General features: G+C 40.0%; 1 protein-coding gene across 1 annotated transcript in view; it reads right to left on the bottom strand.

Moving 5' to 3' along the window:
• RDX (radixin) overlaps nucleotides 1–27,345 on the bottom strand; it is a 471,667-nt gene that overhangs the window by 41,368 nt on the left and 402,954 nt on the right. The window contains exons 10-11 of the mRNA XM_053708539.1: nucleotides 4,998–5,128; nucleotides 2,637–2,797 (exon numbers count right to left, since the gene is read on the bottom strand). Of these exons, the coding sequence (XP_053564514.1) occupies nucleotides 2,637–2,797; nucleotides 4,998–5,128 (292 nt within the window). The remainder of the gene's footprint in view (nucleotides 1–2,636; nucleotides 2,798–4,997; nucleotides 5,129–27,345) is intronic.

The following is a 27,345-nucleotide window of genomic DNA, read 5'->3' as shown; positions in this document are numbered from 1 at the left end:
GAAGTAACAATTTTAAGAGGTCAGTGCCTGTAGCTCAGAAACCCACCCGAGGTGACAGGCAAGAAAAAAAAAAAAAAATCAATATGAATTACCAGAGGTAAGCTTCCTGGAAAGATTTAAAATGAAAAAGCAAAAAAAAATCTTCAAGGAACAAAGGTTAATTCTATGAAGGCACTACACATTCACAATTAACTTTGCGCCCATGTCTACTTTACAAATGGCTGAGACAGCTGACACTTGGACAATTGTACGGAGGTTCTTCAGGAATCCAGCATGTACAGGAATACCCCGCTTTACAGAGCTTTTCTATTACAGAGCTCATATGGAGTGGAAGTCCAACCTCCAAGGATTTTGAAACAGTACTGAACTCATTGCAAGATAGGCGACTGACACAATTTTATTATGTGCAGTTCGGTCTTTTTACAGCATTACAGTGCACTCTGTCTCAAGTGTGGTAGTCTGGCACATTTTACTACAGTAATTGTCACTAAAGGACATGAGACAGAAGGAATCATCCTTAAAGAGGTCTGGGCCAAAAGCCTATCCTGTAGCCCTGGGAAATTATATTTTGAACCCAGGGGTCCTAGACTCTCCTGAACCAGGTCTTCTAAAAAAGACAGTCTGCCCCCTACCAGAACAGAAAAACCCAGCAGCAGCCACACGTAATAGAAACTGCTGGTTTAAGTAGACGACCGGTCAGAAGCAAGAGTTTTCGAAAGAAAGACTGCAGTTTGGGGTCCATTGGGTCTCTGAAAGAAGTGCTATCCTCCATAGGGATTAGTTGAGCGTTTGGCAAAGGTGGAGATCGCTCCATCAACCGTAGGAATCGTTTCCCACACTTCCACATTCTGTTCTGGAATGGAATAAATGTCTTAAATCTGGAGGAAGGAGCAAAAGGCACACCTTGCTTTTTCCATTCCTTGGCAATATAATCAGAGGCCAGGTCAGGAATATGAAATATCTCTGGCATTTTTGGTGGAGCCTTGAAAACAACATTTAACTGATTTAAAGGTTTGTTTTTAGCAGGGTTGTCCCCTAGGTTTTTAAAACCTCATGCAATAAATTACAGAAATGCTCCACTTTAATTCTGAAAGAATTGTCAAATTCAGAATCGAGAACAGGGTCCTGTTCTCCAAATGACACTTCTCACTCAGAATTAGATGATTTTGCATCCTCAGAGTCAGAGATCTGTAGAATAGCAGGAATTTGAGAGGGAAACATTTTGCACATTTACCTCAGAAGTTTGAGGTAAATACCCTGAATTACGCTGCTTGCTTTGGGGATAGCCGCTAAATAATCTGCAACAACCTTGTGTACGCTGGTTTTAAATTAAGGGGTAAAGTCAGTAGTAGCCCCCTGAATGATATACACAGGACAAAACTCCCTATAGGAGGTAGAAGGGTGTTGCTGTTTTGCATGCAAAATTTAAGGTAAATAGCTCATAATAATGGATAATACGGAGGGTTATCAGTAGATGACTGCTCTAATGTGCTAAAAATTGACATCAGTGAGGACGGATTCAGTGTGCTCCATAATGTGTAATTGCAAAGAGCCACCAAACATACACATATATATGACAAAATGGCAGAGAGACCTCTGCACTAAGCCCAATAATCCCTCTGACACGTATACTGATACTGTAGTGAAAGAACATTAAGGCCCTAAAATATTCTGGAGATATTAAACCTTGATTCCATACAGATAAAAGGAGCCACACTGTGACCCATCTTCTTGCGTTATCATATGTGTATAAAAATGAAACTCTTTTACCGGAATCTATGCCGTGGAAAAGAAACACGGGCCTTCAAGTGTGACAGACTGTAGCATCGCTTGTGACATGGACTTGAGTGAGGAAAAAGCAGGAAGTGAAACTCCTCAACGCTGATTGCTTAGGAGCTGTTAATCTGAGTCTGCATGGTTTTGCATAAAGACTCTCCCTGCATCTCCAGACTCTAACTTTCATCAATGCTCTCACTGACAGGCTGAAAAGACTACTTAAAACTCCAGTCCCATTTAGAAGGGCAAATACCCCTCATAAGGAACTACTCTGTATCTTCTGACACTTCTCTGCCAACCTCCTGTGATGAAAGGCAAAGAATGATTGGGATATGAGGGAAGTAGGGGGAGTATTTGAGCCTTTGGCCGGGGTGTCTTTGCCTCCTCCTGGTGGCCAGGTTCAGTATTCCCAACAGTAAGGAATGATGCTGTGGACTCTCCTTATATTAAGAAGGAAATGGTGTACTGTCCCTTTAATTTTACAGTCTAAGAATAGAAAATTTTGGAAACTTTTAGCGTTAGCAATAATTTCCTCCTTGTATGGTTTAGACTTTATCTGAATTGGAAACCTAAACATATGAGATATTCTAAAAATCAGGACAAAATCTATTTTGACGTACTTTTCTTTAGCTACACTAGATGTGCAGAAATGAAAAAAGCGCTGTATGTTTAAATGCGCCCATACATATAATATTCCATGTTTTAACAAAATAGAGATAATTATGGTGAAACGGATACAGAGCAAAATGCCAAAACTGTCTCAGTTAAGTACAGAAACAATTTTATCATTTGTTTAAAAAAAAAAAACCTGATAGAAAATAACTTCTACAATGAAATGATAAACAGGTATATCTCCTCACCAGCTGCTCTTGGTTTTTCATCTGGTCTGCAGCTTGCTGTGCCAGAGCCGCTTTGGCTTCTTCAGCAGATCGCCGCTCTCTCTCTAACCGCTCTGCTTCCTCTTTTGCTCTTTTACGTTCTTGATCTAACTCTAAAGCTCTTCGTGTTTGTTCTTCTAGCTCTGAATTATTTAAAAGAAGAAAAAAAAAAAAAGAAAAATTCTAATTAAGCAAAGGTCATTGGAAAAATGCTAAGAAAAACTGATTTGGTAAAATAAAATTAAGGTTTTGGCAAAGTGTAAAAAAGGTTTTATTGATTTGTTGCCTAATGTTAATAAGACAATTCATAAAAACTACTTGCCAGGTTGAAAGAGCCAAACTAGTAAGTAGGACAGACTAAAATCTCTTATTTAAATAATTTTAATAATATGCTAAGATTTCTTAGGATTGCTCACCATTACCGTGGTTTCATTTGATATTTTTAGGAGGATGCAAAAATGACTGCACACATTAACCCTATAACTACCAGAGAAATAAGAATGTTATTTTGTAGCAATAATCATTTTCCTTGCTTGCTACAACCTCACTGTAATTTTCATACTTTAAAAAAAGAGAAGAGCAAGCAGATTATTATTCATATTCTCCTATTTTGTCTCCTAAAAGTTCTCTTGAGAAATAATGCCCCAATTTATCATTAAAAATGCACCTAAAATTGGGCAAGTTTGACTATAAAATTCTCCTACTCTGTTCCCATTCTCCTTGGAGAACAGGTTCTCCAAAATAAGGGTTAAATTAGATCATTCTAGTTGTATTTCATATAGTTCTCATTAATTCTTATAAAGTTAGATTTATTATTGATATTCTATAGAGGACTGCAAGTTTCTGCATTAAAGTTCTCTATAGTTACAGTGGAGAACAGCATTATAAATCAATTATCTACCAGTTGTAGAAGCAATGTTACAAAAAAAAAAAAAAAAAAAAAAAGAAAAGAAAGAAAGGCTCTGCAAGGTGCAAAAATCATCTATAGCAAAGCGCAATAATAATGTTTATTGGAGCGCAATAATTTATATTGGGGTGATAATATATATATATATATATATATATATATATATATATATATATATATATATATATATATATATATATATATAAAATGGAGCGCCAAAATAATATATAACAGCAAAAAATTATATCTATTAGGGCATAAAAATAAGATATAAATGAAGAGCTAAAATTGAAGCACAAAAACAATGAAAATGTAGATCTATTTTCTTACTTGACAGTTTGTTGAAGTGGGGCGTTAAAGCTACTAGGAAGGCTGTATAAATATTTCTATTGGTTTATACATGGACTTACATAGAGAATAGTTGCTTATTTTCATTGATAAATAAGGCGCAGATACTAATCCGACTAATCCCTAAAATCTATAGTAAAAAGAATGGGTTGTCCCCATATAAATAAGGGCCTTTGTGTATAGTTATGTGAAATTTGTGGATAAATGTGTTTATTTGTATATTTTAAACTGTAAACTGGGTTTCTAGGGCTTGAGGCAGATGAAAGTTTTGTATATGAACCACCTAATCCAGCTGCCTTAAGCCCTGTGTGCCTGCCCTGCCTGGTGATATAACTACACACATGCACGGCAACATTATCCTTGGATTACAATTGCAATTTAATTAATTATTAGACTAACAGAGATGCAGGGACGCTGAGCACCAAAATCACCACCACAACGATGAGGACGACATCTGATTGTCACCCACACAAAATACCTTGTGCGGAAGACAACCATGTGACATTCACACTAAATGGGTTAAAGGGAAATGAATGTGATGCACACTTCCTTTGGTTACTGGTAATGTATTTAACCATCACAATATGCAGCTAAAATGAGAAGCAATGCACGACTAGGGTCACCGCCAATTGCCAACTGTGTACTGCTCAGGATTTGGAGCAGGCCTGGTGTGCTAGATGTTAACTCAAAAGTCCTCAGCTTACCATTAAAATAAAAAAATTCCCTCCTGGCTGATAAATTTATTTTAATAAAAAACATAAGTGTCACAACCCGATTGATTGCACTGTTTAGATAAATATAGCAATCTCCAGCCCTGAATATGCCAGAGGGTGAGGCTATACTACACAGTGCTTCAGTGTTCAAGATAATATATAATTATGTTAGTTGCTGTGTTCAGATAATTTCGCAGAATGCTGCCTGAATTTTAGTTCCAACTTAATGCTTCAACCCCATGTCTGTTGTTATTGTTATTTTGCTCGAATACTCAACTTGTGCTACCATTTTAACTTGTGAAACTCTTATTTAGACCTGGCTAAAACAGACTTCCCAACTACAAAAATGTATTTTAGTATCATTGGAGTTGATACCTTTCTGGGCTTTTAGTGTCTGTTCTTCAATTTGTCGAAGTCGCTCAATCAGTTCATCCTTTTCACGTTCTATTCTTTCTTTTTCCTTTTCAGCTATTTCTCTTTTCTTTTTTTCATTTTCCAGTTGCGCTCTAAACAATAAAACGAAGACAGCAAATATATTGGAATTGTTACTCATTTATAGCAAACCCTAAAAGGTACATGAAAGTCAAAACTAAACATTCATGATTCCGGTGACACATGTAATAAAACAAACAAAACAAACTATTCTATTGCCAAATATATTTTGTTCTCTTGTTATTGGTTGCTGAATTTGCAGGCCTAGGTAAGCCAGAGGAGTCTGTACTATATGGCAGCAGTGTTTGCCACAATGTATAACATTGTTTTAAATTATTGCTGCAAACACTGCTGCCTAGAGCGATAAAGGCACATGCACACTCCTGAGCTAGTTAGGTATGGTCTTCAAAACACATATGACTAAAAGAATAAAGTAATTAACAACAAAAATAACAGTAATTTTTGATAATTTTCTAAAAAAATAAAACCGTTTTGATTTTAGAAAAAGTTTGGAATTTTCCATATTTGAGAATATTTACCTGTACTTACTTTCTAAATGTTTTTTATTGTTACACAAAATGTTACGGTTTTATTCTTTCTTCTATACAGTATACAGCTTAGTGGGAAATAGCAATAGATACACTGATTCATGCCATGTTTTGTCAGCGTCTATACTAGCGTCTATACTGCAGTCCTTGCTCCAAGCATAGGTTAGCGCTACCTGACTGAACACTGTCAGAGATTTGTAAAATTATAAAGTCCTGAGTCTATAAAAGTGACTTGGAACCCATTTTTTTCATTAATGATTTAGCTGGAGCATATCATTTTAAACATCTTTCCAATTTGCTTATATTGTCAAATTCCCTTCATTCTTTTGGTATCTATTGTTGAAGGAGCAGCAATGCACTACTGAGAGCTAGCTCGACAAATCTGGTAAGCCAATGACAAGAGGCATATATAAGCAGCCACCAATCAGGCGCTAGCACACAAGTAGTTCATTGCTGCTCCTGAGCCTACCTAGGTATTAGCATTTGCATTCAGCATTCGCTGATGCAAACAAATGCTGAATCTGGCTGCAGGTCGCGGCATTCAGTTCTTTTTGGAGCAGGATATAGTTGTGTAATAGCATCACACAAACACCTGTGCAAATCCAGATCTTTGTGTATTGCACTACTACACAAATATATCCAGCTTCAAAAAGAGCCAAATGCCATGACCTGCGGTCAGATTTGGCATTTGTTTGCATCAACAAATGCTGAATGCACATCCCTACTAGCTATACTTTCTTTCATACAGGTGGTGAGAGTCTACGATCCACTACTCCTAGGAATGACTTCCCTGCCACTAGGAGGAGGCAAAGATCTCTATAAAACCCATACCACCTCACTGGCACCTCAGTCTTGTCTTTGCCTCTGCTGGAAGAATGAAGATGTGCATTTAATTCTTCAGTGAGAGGGGTTCTCAGACTGAGTTGAAGCCCATTTCCCCTCAGAGTACAGTGATTGTTGGAGGGATGTATTTGGAGTATAGATAGTGGCATATTTTTCACCTATTGCGATTTAGTCACAAGCCTTTCCACGGATGTCGCAGGGACTTTTTCCTTTGCCTCCTTATTTTGGTTTATTAATATACTCTTATTCCAGGTCCTCTGCTGTTATGTTTCAGCCCTGGTTTTGGCTTCCTTCTGGTTTCCTCCAGTAGTAGGACTATTGGTAAGTACTTTTTTTTTTAATTATTATTATTTGGCACTCTATAAGCCTGTTAGGTTATTGTTAGATATATTTATTATATATGTATATGACCTTGGGACAGATATATATTTTAAGCAATTCCCCTTTAATTTTTTTTATTATTTCACCTGCCTGCATTTTTTATTGCTTAATGGCTTATTTAAATGCACACTGGATTTTTCCGCCAGCATACTTTTAACGCATGGCAGCGTGAGTACATTTTGGTGTGCTTTTTTCTCTATATGATGTCAGATTTCCAAGCTCCTTCTCTCATATGTACACTATTTAGATAACAGGTGTCCTATGGACTATCGCATTTCTGGTTTTATAACTTTGGAATTTTTCAGAGGGGTTAAGTGTTTTTGCTTTCTTTAAAGCGCTTTATTTTTTTAAATGGGGATATTATTGTTTAGCTGTATGCTTGTTTTTATCTGCATTAACGTTCAGGTAAGAATTTACCTACTACTACCTCTACGTCCGTTAAGGTTAACGATTCTAGTCACAAAGCTGCCCTGTCCTCAGAGGGAAAGGTTTTGATATGATGATCAGGGGTCTACTTCAGAAAATAAATCTTTAATATATACTTATTCGTTTAAACTGAGCATTTTCGTTCGCTTTTTAAAGAAACGTTCTTTACTTTAGAGGTCCTAAAGTAGATGGAGACAAGTCGGTTAACAGTTTAAATTCAGTTTTTATACCAATGCTTAAAACCCCAGTTGTATTTCATATCCCTGATGCGTCTGACATTATTTCCAGAGATTGGGCTAAACCAGGTATTCCTTTTAATCCTTTTCCAAGGTTTAAGGAAATGTATCCTTTCCTAGCCTACGTTAAATTTTGGGAAACTATCCCCAAAGGGGGTGGGGCTATTTCTACTCTGGCTATACATACCACTATTTCTTTGGAGGACAGTAATTATGTTTAAAAGAAGTTAGAATCCTTTGTTATGAGGGTTTTCAAGCAAGCAGGTTATCTTTTTAGACCAGCAGTTTCTATTACTGATGTGGATGCTGGTTCTTCCTTTTGGTTAAAAAGCATCATTTATGTAAAAACTTACCTGATCAATTCATTTCTTTCATATTGGCAAGAGTCCATGAGCTAGTAACATATGGGATATACAATCCTACCAGGAGGGACAAAGTTTCCCAAACCTCAAATGCCTATAAACACCTCTCACCACACCCACAATTCAGTTAAATAAATAGCCAAGTAGTGGGGTGATAAAAAAAGAAGAAAAAGCATAAAAAAAAGGAACTGGAAATATAATTGTGCTTTATACAAAAAAATCATAACCACCATAAAAAGGGTCGGTCTCATGGACTCAATAAGAAAGAAATTAATTTATCAGGTACGTTCTTACATAAATTATCTTTCATGTAATTAACAAGAGTCCATGAGCTAGTGACGTATGGGATATTAATACCCAAGATGTGGAACTCCACAGAAGAGTCACTAGAGAGGGAGGGATAAAAATAATAACAGCCATTTTCCGATGAAAAACTTAATCCCCAACCAAAAAAAAAAAAGTTTTTTCTCATAGTTGAAAACATATAAGCTTAAACATAAGCAGAGGAATCAAACTGAAACAGCTGCCTGAATAACTTTTCTACCAAAAGCTGCATCCGAAGAAGCAAATACATAAACAGGGTAGAATTTAGTAAATGTATGCAAAGAAGACCAAGTTGCTGCTTTGCAAATCTGATCAACTGAAGCTTCATTCTTAAAAGCCCACAAAGTGGAGACTGATCTAGTAGAAGGAGCTGTAATTCTCTGAGGCAGACTTCTGACCTGACTCCAAATAAGCCTGATTAATCAAAAGCTTTAACCAAGATGCCAAGGAAATGGCAGAAGCTTTCTGACCTTTCCTAGAAACAGAAAAGACAACAAATAGACTGGAAGTCTTCCTGAAATCTTTAGTAGCTTCAATATAATATTTCAAAGATCTTACAACATCCTGAGAATCTAAGGATCTCTCTAAAGAATTCTTAGGATTAGGACACAAAGGAGGAACAACAATTTCTGTATTAATGTTGATAGAATTCACAACCTTAGGTAGAAATTTAAATGAAGTCTGCAAAATTGCCTTATCCTGATGGAAAATCAGAAAAGGAGATTCACAAGAGAGAGCAGATAATTCAGAAACTCTTCTAGCAGAAGAGATGGCCAAAAGGAACAACACTTTCCAAGAAAGTAGTTTAATGTCCAAAGAATGCATAGGCTCAAAAGGAGGAGCCTGTAAAGCCTTCAAACTCAAATTAAGACTACTAGGAAAAGAGATTGATTTAATGACAGGTTTGATATGGACCAAAGCCTGTACAAAACAGTGAATATCAGGAAGCTTAGCAATCTTTCTGTGAAATAAAACAGAAAGAGCAGAGATTTGTCCCTTCAAGGAACTTGCAGACACCAAACCATCCTGAAGAATCGATAAAATTCTAGGAATTCTAAAAGAATGCCAGAAGAATTTATGAGAACACCATGAAATATAAGTCTTCCAAACTCGATAATAAATCTTCCTAGAAACAGATTTACGAGCCTGTAACATAGTATTAATCACCGAGTCAGAGAAATCTCTATTACTAAGCACTAAGCATTCAATTTCCATACCTTCAAATTTAATAATTTGAGATCCTGATGGAAAAACGGACCTTGAGACAGAAGGTCTGGTCTTAAAGGAAGTGGCCAAGGTTGGCAACTGGACATCCGGACAAGATCTGCATACCAAAACCTGTGAGGCCATGCTGGAGCTACCAGAAACACAAACGATTGTTCCATTATGACCTTGGAAATCACTCTTGGAAGAAGAACAAGAGGTGGGAAGATATAAGCAGGTTGGTAACACCAAGGAACTGCTAACGCATCCACTGCCTCCGCCTGAGGATCCCTGGACCTGGACAGGTACCCGGAAAGATACTTGTTTAGATGGGAAGCCATCAGATCTATTTCTGGAAAACCCCACATCTGAAAAATCTGAGAAATGGAGCGACCACTCCCCCAGATGTAAAGTCTGACAGCTGAGATAATCAGCTTCCCAATTGTCTACACCTGGGATATGTACTGCAGAAATTAGACAAGAGCTGAATTCCGCCCAAGAAAGTATCCAAGATACTTCATTCATAGCTAGGAGACTGAGTCCCACCCGATGATTGACATATGCCACAGTTGTGATATTGTCTGTCTGAAAACAAATGAATGGTTCTCTCTTCAACAGAGGCCAAACTTGAAGAGCCCTGAAAATAGCACAGAGTTCTAAAATATTGATTAGCAACCCCGCCTCTTGATATTTCCAAACCCCTTGTGCTGTCAGAGATCCCCAGACAGCTCCACAACCTGAAAGACTTGCATCTGTTGTGATCACAGTCCAGGTTGGACAAACAAAATAAGCCCCTTGAACTATACGATGGCGTTCTAACCACCACGTCAGAGAGAGTCGAACATTGGGATTTAAGGATATTAATTGTGATATCTTTGTATAATCCCTGTACCATTGATTCAGCATACAAAGATGGAGAGGTCTCATATGAAAACAAGCAAATGGGATCGCGTCCAATGCTGCAGTCATGAGACCTAAAACTTCCATGCACATAGCTACTGAAGGGAATGATTGAGACTGAAGGTTCCGACAAGCTGAAACCAATTTTAATTGTCTCTTGTCTGTTAGACACAGAGTCATGGACACTGAATCTATCTGGAAACCTAAAAAAGGTGACCCTTGTCCGAGAAATCAAGGAACTTTTTGGTAAATTGATCTTTCAACCACGTCTGAAGAAACAACACTAGTTGATTCGTGTGAGATTCTGCAGAATGTAAAGACTGAGCTAGTACCAAGATATCGTCCAAATAAGGAAACACCTCAATACCCCGTTCTCTGATTACAGAGAGTAGGGCACCGAGAACCTTTGAAAAGATTCTTGGAGCTGTCGCTAGGCCAAATGGAAGAGCGACAAATTGGTAATGCTTGTCTATAAAAGAGAATCTCAGAAACTGATAGTGGTCTGAATGAATCGGAAAATGAAGATCATGCAAGTCTACCGTGAACATATAATGCCCTTGCTGAACAAAAGGCAGATTAGTCCTTATAGTCACCATTTTGAAAGTTGGCACTCTTACAACGATTCAAAATTTCCAGATCCAGAACTGGCCTGAATGAATTTTCTTTCTTCGGGACAATGAATAGATTTGAATAAAACCCCAGACCCTGTTCCTGAAACGGAACTGGAATGATTACCCCTGAAAGCTTCAGGTCTGAAACACACTTCAGAAAAGCCTGAGCCTTTACTGGATTTGCTGGGATGCGTAAGGGAAAAAATCTTCTCACAGGAGGTCTTACTCTGAATCGTATTTGGTACCCTTGAGAGACAATCCATTGATTTTGGACAGAATCTACCCAAATGCTTTGGAAGAATCTTAATCTGCCCCCTATCAGCTGAGCTGGAATGAAGGCCGCACCTTCATTGCTTTGGCTTCTTAAACGGCTTGTATTTACTCCAACTTGAAGGTGGTTTCCAATTGGAACTAGATTCTTTGGGGGAAGGATTGGGTTTCTGTTCCTTAATTTGTCGAAAGGAACAAAAATGGTTAGAAACTTTAGATTTACCAGAACCAAACCAGAACCAAATTAAATATTTACCTAAAAAAGAAAGATGAAACCCTATGAAGGCAAGACCGCCAGGAACCGGAGGCAAGGAGGCCCTAAGTCCTCCAAACTTCCAACCCACGTGGGAAGGAAACACTATAAGTCCAAATGAAATAATGGAAACAACCGAGTTGTCGCAGCGGAACCTTACCTAGTCGAACAGCTAGAAAGGCTAGTAAGGACTAAACCAATCCTCCATGCCTCGCAGACCCTCAGGTCCCTTCAAATGCTTAGCTGAACTTGTAAAAGAAAAGCAAGGAAAAACACAAATAATAATGTGAACCACTTGGCCCCCCCAACTGGACCAGCCAGAACAGGCGCCACATGCCTGAGATAGGTCGCTAGACAGAAGGGTCCTAACCCACTCAGGACCTGTCTGAAATTCAGGGTCGATACGGTCAAGGCTGCAGATAGGCATCCCAAGAGATGGAGAATAAACATCTGACAAACATAAGACTAAAGTCCTCCCACCAACAAACTTCTGCAGAAGTAAACTGAGCGAACAAAAATTGCGAGTGTTGATTCCAGAAAAACTCCCGAGGAAATGCATAAACCGGATTAAAATAAAAATAAGGCAACCCATAGGTTATCGCCCAAGAAGAACAGACACACCCGGAGGACCGGGATCGTGTTCTCCCAGCTCAGGACTGGAAAGGATACTCAATAAACAAGGCTATAGAAAGATTACTTCAACTTTATATAGCTAATGCTGCAAGCCGCTCAAAGTAGAAGACTGAGAATTCCCACATCCGATAAAGATGGGATCCTCCAACAACGCCAGATTGTGTCTCAAAAGAACACGAAGGCACACAGCATACCTTCACCGGAGCAGAAGACGACCCAAACCCCAAAGGTTGACCTCCTGAAGGCTCAGGGACAGTCGTTCCCCCGGAGAGTTGAGCAGGCCATCCCATATCTGAAGATCCCCAGTCAACAGAACACGTAGAATAGCGCAAGCACACTTCTGGCAGTTGCAAATGCGCCAGAGCCATAATAATGGAAATGCGAAAATGTACCATGACCTCCGGGGGAGAACAAACCACCTTCCAGAGAAGGATAAGCAAAATCTGGATTACCTGCATCTGTAGTAAGTGTTGGTGGTAGGGAACTCGCCACTCGGGGAACGGACCCCCCAGAGAGGGATGGCTCGGCGGCCCCTTGATTCCCAGAACCCAAGGAATTGAGCACTCTAAGACAGCATTCTGAACATAACTGAAGGGCATGTATCACCCGGGCCAATTCGTATTCCTCACGAGAAAAAGAATCTGAGTCAGAGACGTTAGTCTCCACAATATGAGAATCCTCCATAACTGGTATATCGAATACAAAAAAATGGACCAAATAATAAACTGTAAACGGCACCTGACACCCACAATGGCTGGGGAACTCACCACCTCCTAGGACCCAGATACCAGTGGACCAAAATTTTTCCGTTGCCCACTGTTAGGAATTCAGAAATGGAGAGTCAAAACGTGACCATGCTCGGTCACCAGGTGCACCGTACAGTACAAAAAGTGCAATCAACCGTAAAGGCCACGTCACTTCCAAAGGCCGTTATGTTCCATAGCCAAGAGCCTAAATAACACTACACATATACAGGTTGAATCACATAAACATGATTAAACCCCCCCTGTTCAATAACCCCCCTCAGGAGATATTAACCCTTGATTCCAAGATACAAAGATACAAAAGGAGCCTAACTGAGACCCTGAGAATCTTACTTGAATCTGCGCCGTGGAACCGGAACACGGCCCTTCAAGTGTGACAGATAGTTGCACTGCCTCTGCCATGGACTTAAAAGAAGAAAGTAGGCAGCAAAACTTGTCAACGCTGATTGCTTGTGGAGCTGTTAATATGAGTCGGGATGGTTTCGCAGAAAGACTCTCCCTGCATCTAACTTTCATCCATGCTCTCACTGAGAGGCTGACAGGACTACTTAAAACTCCAGTCCCATGGCGGAGTAATACCCTATTGAAAACTTCTGACACTTCTCTGCCAACCTTCTGGGACGAAAGGCAAAGAATGACTGGGGGATGTAGGAGAGGTATTTAAGCCTTTGGCTGGGGTGTCTTTGCCTCCTTCTGGTGGCCAGGTTCTGAATTCCCCAAAGTACTGAATGCAGCTGTGGACTCTTTTCATTTATGAATAAAAAGGGTGCTAAACTCACCCTCTCTGTGCCGCGGCAGCTTGCTAAAGTCAGAGCCTCCTGCCGCCCAATGAGGTGAAGTTTACACCTCTAAACCAATAGCTGTGCTAGCACTCAGAACACTGTCAGATGACAGGCACGGCTATTTGTTTAGAGGTGGAAACATCACCTCATTGAGAGAAAAGTGCTGTGGGCGGCCTGAGGCTCTGAACAGACAGGGTGTGTTTAGCACCCTTAATAAGTGACTGTGGACTATTACCACCTGTATGAAAGAAAACATAATTTATGCATCCCTGATAAATTTCATGGCGGTGAGAGTTCATGAGACTCCACTCTGTTTTTTGTTTTTTTTCTTGTGGTGTTTTTTTCTTGCACACATTTTAATCTTTTTTTGCTCATTTCTTTTCCTTCCCCTTTTGGTTGGCTATACTTTAGACTCAGGTGTCAGTTAAATGGGAGGGGTTTTATAAAGCTCTTGGGTTTAGGAAATCTTTGCCTCTTCCTAGTGGCAGAGAAGAGTAATTCCCAGGAGTAATGATTTGTGGTCTCTCACCACCATGAAATAAATAAATATATCAGGTAAGCATAAGTTGTGTTTTTCAACAAAGCAAATTCTATAATAGAAGTAAATAGTAATGTTGTTTAAAATTGCATGCTCTATCTGAATCTTAAAAGCTTATCAACATGGAATTCTGTCTGGACTTGTAATTCTTAATGCGTGAAATGTATGGACAATAGTGGAACATACAGGGGAGGTAATAGAGACCAACTTTTAGCCAGAAAAGAGGTATTCTGGATATTAACATTAAAGACCAAAAACCTCAAGGGTTAAATAGCGAGTATGATCTAATCAATTATTGGAATTAGGTTGAGGATTTATCATACACTATGTTAGCCTGACATGTTAAAATGTAATACAAACGTGATACAATTTAATGAATATTGAATTAATTTATTATAGATGTTATCTTAGGAAGTCAACATCGCTTTACAACTGTCAAGCTAAGTTTTTGATATGGAATGTCTAACCAAACCAGGAATGATTAGATACACAATATGTACCATATGTTTAAGACAAAGACAAATGTTTAAGAAGATACGAGTGTTATGCAAATCTTAGCTTTAGATAAGCATAATATACAACATGTTTGTGAATTTATTTGCCTTAGGTAAATAGAATGCACTATTAACTATCAGCATATCTGAGCACCCATAAAATACCAATTCAGTTATATACTGTATATAGCTAACCGTACACTGAAGTTAAAGTGTTAATAGATGGTATTACTAATGTGCAACGTGAGGTCATTGTTTTTAACCAATCACAGTTGAGTACCGGTTTTAAATCTCCCGGTTTGCTTACAAGCTGTTAAGCTATGACTATGGCTCACAAAGCCGAAACGCATCAGCACTTCTGACAAGCAAACTATGACACGCTATATATCTATGCCTTGGATATGATGTTACATGTTTTAACCAAAGATGGAATAAAGTGAGATTTTATTTAAGCAAGAACCAAGTGTACTCGTATCCTTCAATCACTCTTGTAATTCTTAATGGTTAACCTGCATGGCCACAGTCTATCTACTAGGGGTGTTGAAAATAATCTCCACCACGATTCATCACGATGCAACCCTCAACGATGCTGCATCGATGCAGTGAAGAGGCTGAATCGATTCACGCGGCATCACGTGTCCCCACCGGCACACATCTTCCTTCCCATTCTTTCCCTATCACATACTAGTTCAGTAACAAGTTAAAGGGACACTGAACCCAAATTTTTTCTTTCATGATTCAGATAGAGCATGCAATTTTAAGCAAATTTCTAATTTACTCCTATTATCAATTTTAATTTGTTCTCTTGCTATCTTTATTTGAAAAAGACGACATCTCAGCTAAGGAGCCAGCAATTGTTTGCTTCAGGACCATGGAGAGCACTTGTTTATTGGTGCTGACCAATCAGCAAGGACAACCCAGGTTGTTCACCAAAAATGGGCCGGCATCTAAACTTACATTCTTGGTTTTCAAATTAACATACCAAGAGAATGAAGAAAATTTGATAATAGGAGTAAATTAGAAAGTTGCTTAAAAATGCATGCTCTATGTGAATCACGAAATAAATTTTCTGAGTACAGTGTCCCTTTAACAACAGTGTTAGAGCATACTATACTACGGTGTTCAGTGTTCATGCAGGCTACAATCTTGCTTTCCTTTAAATAGGTGTTCTGCTAGCTTATGCTCAGTTACTAAGTCCAACTTAACGTCAATCACTGCGCTAGTATACTGCGCTTTGTATTCTCTGACTATACGCAAAGGTCGCAAGCCGAATGCACTGTATTCAAGTTGCAACCTTTGCATATAGTCAGTAGAGAATACAAAGCACATTATTTGTGAATACAAAGCTTATTACAATTCATTGCTCTCACTGTTAACACAATGTTAATGTAGCAAGTAATAATCAGACTGCATGGAAAACTGAAGTAGAATTCATGTCTTATTTTATGTGCACAAAATGCTTTAACACGTGAGGGTCGCAGGGGGATGTGCTGCCCACTGGCCAGTCTCACAGTGGGGTGTTAGGGTGTGCCCATACCTTGCCCGGGCACCTGGGAGCATAAAGTAAAAACCCCTCTATAACCAACGCAGGAAGTTACTCTTGTGCCAGGAATAAAAATGGCGGCCGCGTGTTTCCGCTGCTGTACACAAGACGGAAGATGTGTATCCCTATTACTTGTTGCCATCAGTTAATATGTCTGCCAGAGCCTCAGCAGTAGGCATTTGCCGCAGCCGTATACTGAGGGGTCCTGCAGCGTAGGGACAAGTATACAGCACCTCTAGGATCTGACACAGCTACAAACATTTAACGCTAAGTTTTAGCATTGAGTGTGCTCCCCCTTAGTGCCTGATACCGAGTGTGCTCCCCCTTAGTGCCTGATACCGAGTGTGCTCCCCCTTAGTGCCTGATACCGAGTGTGCTCCCCCTTAGTGCCTGATACCGAGTGTGCTCCCCCTTAGCGCCTGATACCGAGTGTGCTCCCCCTTAGCGCCTGATACCGAGTGTGCTCCCCCTTAGCGCCTGATACCGAGTGTGCTCCCCCTTAGCGCCTGATACCGAGTGTGCTCCCCCTTAGCGCCTGATACCGAGTGTGCTCCCCCTTAGCGCCTGATACCGAGTGTGCTCCCCCTTAGTGCCTGATACCGAGTGTGCTCCCCCTTAGTGCCTGATACCGAGTGTGCTCCCCCTTAGTGCCTGATACCGAGTGTGCTCCCCCTTAGTGCCTGATACCGAGTGTGCTCCCCCTTAGTGCCTGATACCGAGTGTGCTCCCCCTTAGTGCCTGATACCGAGTGTGCTCCCCCTTAGTGCCTGATACCGAGTGTGCCCCCCCTTAGTGCCTGATACCGAGTGTGCCCCCCCTTAGTGCCTGATTCCGAGTGTGCCCCCCCTTAGTGCCTGATACCGAGTGTGCCCCCCCTTAGTGCCTGATACCGAGTGTGCCCCCTAGTCCCGGATACCGAGTGTGCCCCCTAGTCCCGGATACCGAGTGTGCCCCCTAGTCCCGGATACCGAGTGTGCCCCCTAGTCCCGGATACCGAGTGTGCCCCCTAGTCCCGGATACCGAATGTGCCCCCTAGTCCCGGATACCGAATGTGCCCCCTAGTCCCGGATACCGAATGTGCCCCCTAGTCCCGGATACCGAGTGTGCCCCCTAGTCCCGGATACCGAGTGTGACCCCCTAGTCCCGGATACCGAGTGTGACCCCCTTAGTGCCTGATACTGAGTGTGCCCCCCTTAGTGCCTGATACTGAGTGTGCCCCCCCTAGTGCCTGATACTGAGTGTGCCCCCCCAGTGCCTGATACTGAGTGTGCCCCCCCTTAGTGCCTGATAATATATATACAGTACATATATATATATATATATATATATATATATATATATATATATATGTATATATATATATATATAAAATATGGAATAGAACAAGTTCATGAAAATCATGGGCAGTAATCGTGATGCATCGCGGAATCGAATCGTTGACAGGATAATTGTAGACGAATTGAATCGTGAGACCAGTGAAGATGCACACCCCTACTATCTACCTAAAAGAGTATGCTTTGCCTATAAAATGTGCTTCATTCCCTTGGCATACTTTCTTGAAGAAGCAGCATTAAACTACTGAGAGCTAGCTGAACACATCGGGCCAATGACAAGAGGCATATATGTGCAGCTACCAATTAGAATTTAGATTGCAGTAATGCTCCTGAATCTTTCTAGGTATGTTTTTTGACAAAGGACAGCAAGAGAAGGAAGCAAGTTAGATGACAGAAGTAAATTAGAAAACAGTTTAAAAGCGTATGATCCCTAAATCATGATATTACTTTTTTGTGTTTCATGTCCCTTTAAAGGAATATTTAAAGTCTATTTTTTCTTTATTACAGATTTAAAAAAAAATTAATACATTTTAAATACAAAAACATTTCCTATGCTTTTTGCTGGTGAAAGCAAAAAATAAAATGAAATTATGTATGCTTACCTGATAAATTATTTTCTTTCAGGATGATTAGAGTACACAGGAAACCTTGACTTGTGGAATATTATTCCCGCCACTAGGAGAAGTCAAAGAACCCACAACAAGACCTTTTGATCTTTCCCACCTCTAATCAGTTTAACGTATAGCTGAGCAGAGAAGAGAGGACAGCTAGGTAGGAAAGACAAAAGCAGTGTCTACAGAGGTTCAAATAATTACCGCCGCCACAAATAGGGTGAGGCCTATGGACTCATCATCCAGAAAGAAAAGAATTTATCAGGTAAGCATACATTTTCTTTTGTAAGATAAGAGTACAGAAAGAAACCTTGATGAGTGGGATTTAATATCCAAGCTGAAGGTCCACAACAAGGAACGGGTGGGACAAATTGAGCAGTTCTTATTTTCCTGACACTGTGGCCTGAAGGACTTTCCTGCCAAAAAGACACTTCTGAAGCAGAAAAAACTGAAAAATTGAGAATGTATGTAGAGAAGACCATGTTGTCGCTTTGGAAATTTGTTCCAAGAAAGCATGATTTTTGAAAGCCTATGAAATAGCAAATGATCTAGTGGAATGAGCTGTGAATCATCTATTGAGCCAAGAAGCTAAAGTTATTGCAGAAATCTTCTGACCATTAAGAGGACCAGAAAAATTTAACTAAAACTTTGTCTGAAATCCTTAGAAGTTTGAAGATAAAATCTTAACGCTCGATAACTTAAAAGCTATGGAGAAGTCTTCTTATAATTAACAGGAAAAAGAACTTTCTGGGATGGATCAAAAATAAGGACCTAGGAGAAATGAAAGAACTTAATTCTTATCCCATGGCGGAGAAATAGGTCCAACACCAAGTCTAATTTTCACCAAGGTCTGAACAAAGGTATGCATATCAAGAAGACTGGTTAGTTTCTTATGATACAGAGAGAAAGTTGAAATTCGGGGAACTAGAAGACAATCCCTTGTGTAGGCCATCTTATCTTGTAGAAACGGAGGAATCAGAAAGGAATGCCAGAAAGAAACCTTCTGGAAGATCCCTATTCAAAGTACACTTCCAATCTTGTGGAAAATAGTTTGTTTAACTGGCTGCCTTCCTAGTCTGCAAAACAAGTCTAAAACAGAATCTGAGAATATTCTGCATTGCAGAATTAGTGGTTGACCTCCAAGCAATCAAACTTAGAGATTTGAGGTCTTGAAGAAAGAGGAAAAGAGGTCCTGCCTCTCAGAAAGAAGCCAATGAGGAAAACAAGACATCTGGACCAAGTTTACACATCATATTTTGCATAACTAAAGTAGAACTACCAGTATGACTGATGCAAACTCCTGTTTGATTCAAGCAATAATCTTGGCAGAAGAACAACTATTGGGAACATGTACGTTAGGAGAAAAGAATAGAAACCGTAGTGGCTGGAATTAAAGAGCTCTTTGGAACATCCTCCAACCGTGGTCCTGTGGAAAGGATAAGAGGCTTAGATTGTGAGACATCGCTAGTGGCAGAGAAGGGGCTTGGACTAGGATGTCATCCATGAAGTCACAGATATATTCTGAGCTCTGATTACCACCACCAAAGTTCCTAACACATTTGAAAAAATGCAAGAAACTGTGGCTAGACCAAAGGACTGGACAGCTAAACTATAGAGTTTGTTGTGGAAAGCAAACCTGAGAAACGGAGAAAGATCCCTGTGAAAAGGTATATGAAGGTACGCATCCTTGAATCTATAGTAGACCAGAACGGTTTGCTTATTTTGCCTCAAGAAAATCAAGGTTTTCTGGCAGGTTAGGATGACTCTGTCTTCTGAAAGGTTTCTTGACCTATTCTTTTTAACTTCTTGCCCTCATGAAGAAAAGCTATTTTACCCCAGTAACGGTCATTATAATAGAGTCTAAATAGGATCCAAAAAAGATCTTTCCTTGGACCTGGTGCTTGGAATAAGAGAACTCTTTTCTAAGATTATCTTCCATCCATGAGATTGAAGAAGAGAGAGAAGATATACCGAATGGTCTTCCACTAGACGAAAGGATGGTGCTTGAACCAGAATGTTGTCCAAGTAGGAAGCTACTGCTATACCCTGGGTTATGGCAATGGCAAGGAGAGCCCCTAGAACCTTTATGAAGATTTGTGGAGCAGTAGCTAGACCAAATGGAAGTGCAAATGAACTGGAAGTGCTGATACAGGAACGCAAACCTTAGGAACTGGAAGTGGTCCCTGTGGATTGGAAAGTGAAGGGTAGGCACCCTTCAGATCTACAGTGGTCATGAACTATCCTTACTGAACTAGAGGAAGGATGGACCTTGTTGTCTCCATCTTGAACGAGGGGACATTTAGAAACTTGTTTATGCACTTTAGGTCCAGAATCGGGCAGAAAGTTCCCTCCTTCTTTGGAACCATGAGCAGGTTTGAATGGTATCCCAAACCTCTTTCTGTGATAGGAACCAGGACAATGATCATTAAGACGACCAGATCCCTCACTGACCCCAGAAAGGCTTCCCTCTTTTCTGGTCTGGAAGACAGGCTTGAGAGGAGAAATCTGCCTTTGGGTGGATGAGATTTGAAACCGATCTTGTATCCCTAAGCTATGATATCCAGGACGCATGGATCCTGCACGTCCCTGAACCAAGCGTCTGAAAACAGCGACAGTCTGCCCCCTACACGATCGAGCACCGTACCAGGGACGGCCCTTCATGCCGACTTGGTCTGCGCGGGCTTCTTGTTCTACTTGAATTTATTCAAGGATTGGGCCGGCTTCCAAGTGTCTTGGTTTGCTCGGGCTTAGAGGAGGACTGCTGACGTTGGGACTTTCAGAATGAAAGGAACAAAAATTATATCCTTGTCCCTTAAATTTCTTCTTTTTATCCTGCGGTAGGAAGGCACCCATGTCCCCTGTAACCGTGGAGATAATGGAGTCCAGGAATGGACCCAATAAAATATTTCCCTTAAAGGAAAGGGAAAGTAGTCTAGACTTAGAAGTCATGTCCGCAGACCAGGACTTCAGCCAGAGCAAATGACGGGTCTGTACTGAGAAACCAGAAATCTTAGCATTCAGGCGAATAATCTGCATGCTTGCATCACAGATAAAAGAATTAGCAATTCTCAAGGCTTTAATTATTTCATGGATAACGTTGAGGGGACCCTCCACCTCTATCAAATCCGCTAAGGAGTCGCACCAGTAGGCCGCAGCTCCAGCAACCGAGGCAAAAGCCGCTGCCGGTGAAACAGGTATCACATATGTTGGAAACTTTTCTCAGAAAAATGTTTTATCTTCTTATTTATCGGCTCTCTGAATGACAAGTTATCCTCAAGTGGGATAGTAGTACGCTTGGCTAGCATGGAGATAGCGCCATCCACCTTAGGAACGGAACCCCACAACTCCAGCTGAGAGTCCGGGACCGGGAATAATTTTTTTAAGGCAGACGAAGGGGAAAAGGAAGATCCAATTCTGCCCCACTCGTTCTTAATAATGTTCACCATTTTTACAGGTACAGGAAAAGTTAGAAGTTCTACCCTGTCCTCGTACACTCTAATTTAGGGATCAAATTAGCATCAGGCAACTTGGCCCCTGGAACCTCTAATGTCGACAGAACCTCCTTTAGAAGAAAATGTAAGTGTTCAATTTTAAATCTAAAGGCTGGCTCCTCTGCAGCCGGAGGTCTAAAGGTAGCAGACTCCGATCCAGAGAGTTCAACCTCTGAAGACTTAGAGTGTGACCCATCCTTGGATACTTAAAAAACAAACAAATCTAATAATCACTGGATGACCCCTGGACCGGAGAGCTATGTTTAACCTTTCATTTGCACTTTGCAATGTGAGGTAAAGCACTAAGAGCATCAGACACCACCTTCTTTAACTGCGCAGTAAAGCCCAATGGTAAAAGGCTCCCTCCAGACGAAGGATCAGGCGTGCTACGGAAAGCTGCATGTGATGAGGGAGATGACTGATGGGTATGCACCTCACGGGACGGAGAGTCCTCAGAAGTGGACAGCTCAGTAGTACTAAAGGGGTCAACCTTCTTAGACATAATAACCTTGTTGATGCACATGGAACATAGTTGTGAGGGCGGATATACCAAGGCATCCCCACAATAACATAATTTATGTAAGAGCTTACCTAATAAATTCATTTCTTTCATATTGGCAAGAGTCCATGAGCTAGTGACGTATGGGATATACAATCCTACCAGGAGGGGCAAAGTTTCCCAAACCTCAAAATGCGTATAAATACACCCCTCGCCACACCCACAATTCAGTTTAATGAATAGCCAAGTAGTGGGGTGATAGAAAAAGGAGTAAAAAGCATCAAAAAAAGGAACTGGAAATATAATTGATTTATACAAAAAAACAACCACCATAAAAAGGGTGGGTCTCATGGACTCTTGCCAATATGAAAAATGAATTTATCAGGTAAGTTCTTACATAAATTATGTTTTCTTTCATGTAATTGGCAGGAGTCCATGAGCTAGTGACGTATGGGATATCAATACCCAAGATGTGGTACTCCACAGAAGAGTCACTAGAGAGGGAGCGATAAAAATAAAAACAGCCATTTTCCGCTGAAAAAATTAAATCCACATCCAAAAAAATAAGTTTTTCTCATAATTAAAAAGAAAAAGCTGAAAACATAAGCAGAGGAATCAAACTGAAACAGCTGCCTGAAGAACTGCTTCTGAAGAGGCAAATACATCAAAACGGTAGAATTTAGTAAATGTATGCAAAGAAGACCAAGTTGCTGCTTTGCAAATCTGTTCAACTGAAGCTTAATTCTTAAAAGCCCACAAAGTGGAAACTGATCTAGCAGAATGAGCTGTGATTCTCTGAGGCGGGGCCTGACCCGACTCCAAATAAGCCTGATGAATCAAAAGCTTTAACCAGAGAGAGCTTCTGGTGGGAGGAGCGCTGTGTGATTCTCGCTGTGCTTCTGTCTGCCGCTATCGCACCTGGCATTGTGCGGACGCGTCACTATCCTTGGGCTGTGAAGCTACATCGCAGCTCGGATCTCTGTGAGTGGCGGCTACCACTCGTTGCAGGCGATTGGAAAGCTCTCCGACAGCAAGAGACCGAGGTGCTGCGGTCACGTTGGACCAGAATCACATCACAAGTAGAGCCCCAACCACCTAAATTGCACCACCTGGAAGTATCAGAGCACAGGTTAGATTGATCGGCCCGGGACGGAGCCCCCGTGTGAGAGGCGGGGAGTTACCGGGGAAGTCCCTTTCTGTGAGCGGTGCTTGGAAACGCCGCCATACCTGATAGCAGAATGCGACTCCACCTGGTTGGAGGAGACTGGCGGTGGCCGACGGCGTGCTTGAAGCAACTCGGTGGCTAGACCTTAACTTGGATGGTCTGAATACTTTCTCATAGAAGTCCCGGTGGAACTGCCGGGTGAAGGTAAGAAGAGGAGAGGAGGCTAGTGGGTTCTCTTTAAAAAGGGATTAAGAAATCTAAAAGTGCATGGAAAACACTAAGAGATTGTGAGTATGATTATGGCAGACTGTTGCGGATATATTATGCAAGTTTATAACAGAAGAGCTCATATCATGGGAGCAACCAGGGTGTTAGAACGCTGTTATTACTGACTTTCTCCGTGTTCAACCCATGGAAGTACGAAAGATCCTTGCGTTTTAGGGAAGGATCTGCTTGTCTAATACTAAGTGACGATCTGCTCATGCTTAATTCGGACCCTCACTATCAGTATTATCTACACATAACTGGAGGACATATATGTTTGTACCTGGCTACAGTTATTACATCTCAGAGGAGAGCTTATAAATTTGCTGAACTTAGTATCATTATACAATATGCATAACACTGTTATACTCTAATGCAGCTAATATTGGCATCTATAAGAAATATTGCATGTGTTTAACCTTATTTATTTCTTGCCAACCTGCTGAATGTGACTATGACACTCTGATGTTTTTCTCCTTGCTTTCTTTTTTTTTTTTTTAAGGTAATACCTCACAGATTCCAGATGAGGTGCTGAACTAGACTTTATGTAAAAATTGTAGAGTCTTTGGTAAAATTACCAGGCCGTTTAAGGTGCCCTGCCTATGTAAAAAGAGATAGTATTACATTCAGTCTAGGTCCTACTTTGTTATTTAACAGGTTTTATAAGATCTATTCGGCATATCTATATGCTTTACTTTAGTTTATTATGAAAGTTTGTTGAGCTATGGAATACACCCACTAAATTTAACCCTATTACATTCAGATAGGTATAAGTGGACAGGTATATTGGTATAAATCTCTTGATAACCTTATGTGCTGTTAAGGCACGCAGAATAAATGTATTGATATATTTATAGAAAACTGGGTCTAGTAAATAACCATTGTTAGAGTATTTCTTATTGACCTGCTAAGTCACCTTGTTTGTGGTTAAAGGAGGTTACCTTGGCCCTCAGAACGCTCCATTACTATCTAATTAGTGGGGTTAAGTGTGGAGGTCAGGGCACACTGTTTAACACCCCTGAAATACAGCTCTTTTTTACAAAGGCTAAAGTGTTTAGAATCTGAATTCGCACTTTCAAATAATTATTTTTCTGGCTAACTGGGTATATTTAGGCCATTCTTACTGTACTATTATTATAGTATTAATATATACCTATTAAGTTAGCGGTTAATAGGCCTCTCACTTAAAACTGTACTTTCCCAGAGTTAAACTTGATTAAAGCCAGGCCGGGTGAGCCTGATGATTATATATATCGACATTTATCTCCCCTTTCCTGTTGCTGGTATTAGGAAAGTTAATAGAGTGAAGGACCACAAGCTCTGATAATTATCCTTTTCTGTATAGTTGCATAACGCGACAGAATATTCTAGAACAATTGTTTGGGATTTATTTTAAACATTTGCTGTATAAGAAAAAACTTCTCTTGGATCAAGCTGCGATCCTTATTCAGGAACTCATGACTGGCAAATAATTGAGGCCTATTTATAATCGTATCTACTAATTCCCAATAGACAAGGTCTAGGAGGATATACTTGTTTACATAGTTTATACTGTTCAGTTATAGTCTAGGTTACTGAAGAATAGTTCATTATCAAGATATATACGTTAACCTGTTTTTTTCGGTCATACATCCAAGCTTTGCATATACTGTGGAGGTTTCTAAATTTGATACAAGCGGTCCCTCTTTATTTTTTTACTGGCATTACATTCAATGTGCACTTATGGTGTCACTTTCCTATTAGCTGCTCACTGTACTTGACATAATCTTAAAACTTCTGGAATATACTTAATTACTCCCACACGTTCACTCCTTTCCCCCCCCCTTCTTTTTTTTCCTTTTTTTTTTTTTCTCTCGCAATTTTCTCACATGTTTACGATTCCAATATATGGATACATTTTTATCACCCAAATCTCACGCAATGCCAGCAAAAATGAAGGATCGGAGACCCAGGAATAGCTTGGAACCCAACTGTGAGCCCAGGCCAGAGTTAAATAGCTTAAACATAAACAAAGCAGATATTGAGGCAATATCAAGACAAGTTGCCTATTTACTTCCACCACATTTTGATCTAATCAAAACAGAGATTTCCACACTGTCCACAGAAATGAAAAATTTCACTTTAAGGCTTTCAGAAGCCAAGACTAGAATCTCGGACATTGAGGATTCTACGTTTAAATTGGATCAACTTAGTTAACAGAATTGTACAATATTAGTCGAACTCAACAAAAAAATTGAGGATTTAGAAGATAGATCGCGTAGAAATAATCTAAAGATTATTGGCCTACCAGAAAGTGCTGCATATTAAGATCTTAATCATTTTGCTGCAATAACGTTACCTCAGCTCTTGGGTATTAATCAACTAGGTCAGAGTATTTTAGTGGAGAGAGCCCATCGTATGTGCAGTATTAGGCAGTCTACAGAAAACATAATTCAGAAACGACCTGTAATGGTGAAATATCTGAATTTCCAGGACAAAACTAACATTTTAAGAGCCTATATAAAGACACAAAACCTGGAAATAGATCAGAACAGAATTTTACTATTTCAGGATTACTTTATGCAGACAGCTAACAAACGAAAGGCAATGGCACCATTTTGCACTCCATTTATAAATCTAGGGCTCTTCGCTAGATTAATTTACCCTGCTAAGATCAAGATCCTTATTGACAATGAAATAACTATGCTAAATACACCTCAAGAGGCTAAGACCTTTCTAGATAAGTACAAAGGGGGCCACTAGTTTAGGTAGATAGGCTGGTAATATACCTTATAATATTTTTGATGTATGCTCTTATGTTTCCAATGGTTTACTGCTATAAATGAATATAAGGTCTACTAAATATAACTATGTATACTGTAACTTCTGTAAATATGAGCTGTACTATTGGGAAGCAGTGACTCTGTACACTGCTGTTGGTTGGAATGGGAGGGAACTGATGGGGGTTGGTGGCCTGGCGGGGAATTTTTTTAAAAAATTTTTTTCTTCTCGACTGTCCTGTATTTTAAATTAAGATGTCGAAAATAAATTTGATCTCGTGGAATGTGGGTGGTATTACTAGCCCGATCAAACGAAAAGGAATACTAGCTCATCTTAACAAATGCAAGGCAGATGTAGTTCTTTTACAAGAAACACATCTGTCCGAACAAGAACACCAAAAACTGCGAGTTGGTTGGGTACAGGAAGTTATTTTTACCACCTGCGCCTCTCGTAAACGGGGAGTGGCTTTACTATTTAGGAAAAGTTTGGAATATCAAATTATCTCTCAAGAATTAGATCCGAGTGAACGTTATATTATTGTGAAAATTAAATTGGGCTCATTTATCTACACTATTTGTAATGTATACGGCCCAAACAACATTGATGAGCCATTTTGGGTCAACTTGAAGGTCAAACTGTTTAACTATGTGGATACTAATATGATAGTGGCAGGTGACTTTAACTTGGGTTTTAACAACATTGATAGACTCCAGCCAGAAAAGGCAACATCTCCTAAAATCTCACATAAAGCAATAAGAATGCTTAAAACTTTCTGTAGTGCACTAAAAATTAAGGATATATGGCAGCACAGGTTTCCTAACAGGCGTGCATTTACGTGTGAATCTAAACAGTATAGATCATACTCTCGTATAGATTTTTTCCTGGGCTCAGATAGAGTCCTGGGGAACACTCAAAAAGTTGAGATAGGAGATTTTACCATCTCAGACCATGCCCCTATCTCACTAGAAATTGGTCTGGGTAACACCATTTTTGAACCGGCCAGAGGCTATTCTTTTCCTCGCTACCTAGCCGATAATAGTGAATTTAAAAAATATA

This window comes from Bombina bombina, chromosome 3, assembly GCF_027579735.1.
Source record: "Bombina bombina isolate aBomBom1 chromosome 3, aBomBom1.pri, whole genome shotgun sequence".
NCBI classification, from domain to species: Eukaryota; Metazoa; Chordata; class Amphibia; order Anura; family Bombinatoridae; genus Bombina; species Bombina bombina.
Note: the sequence above shows the minus strand (reverse complement) of the source record. Positions and strands in the feature narration are given on the sequence as shown.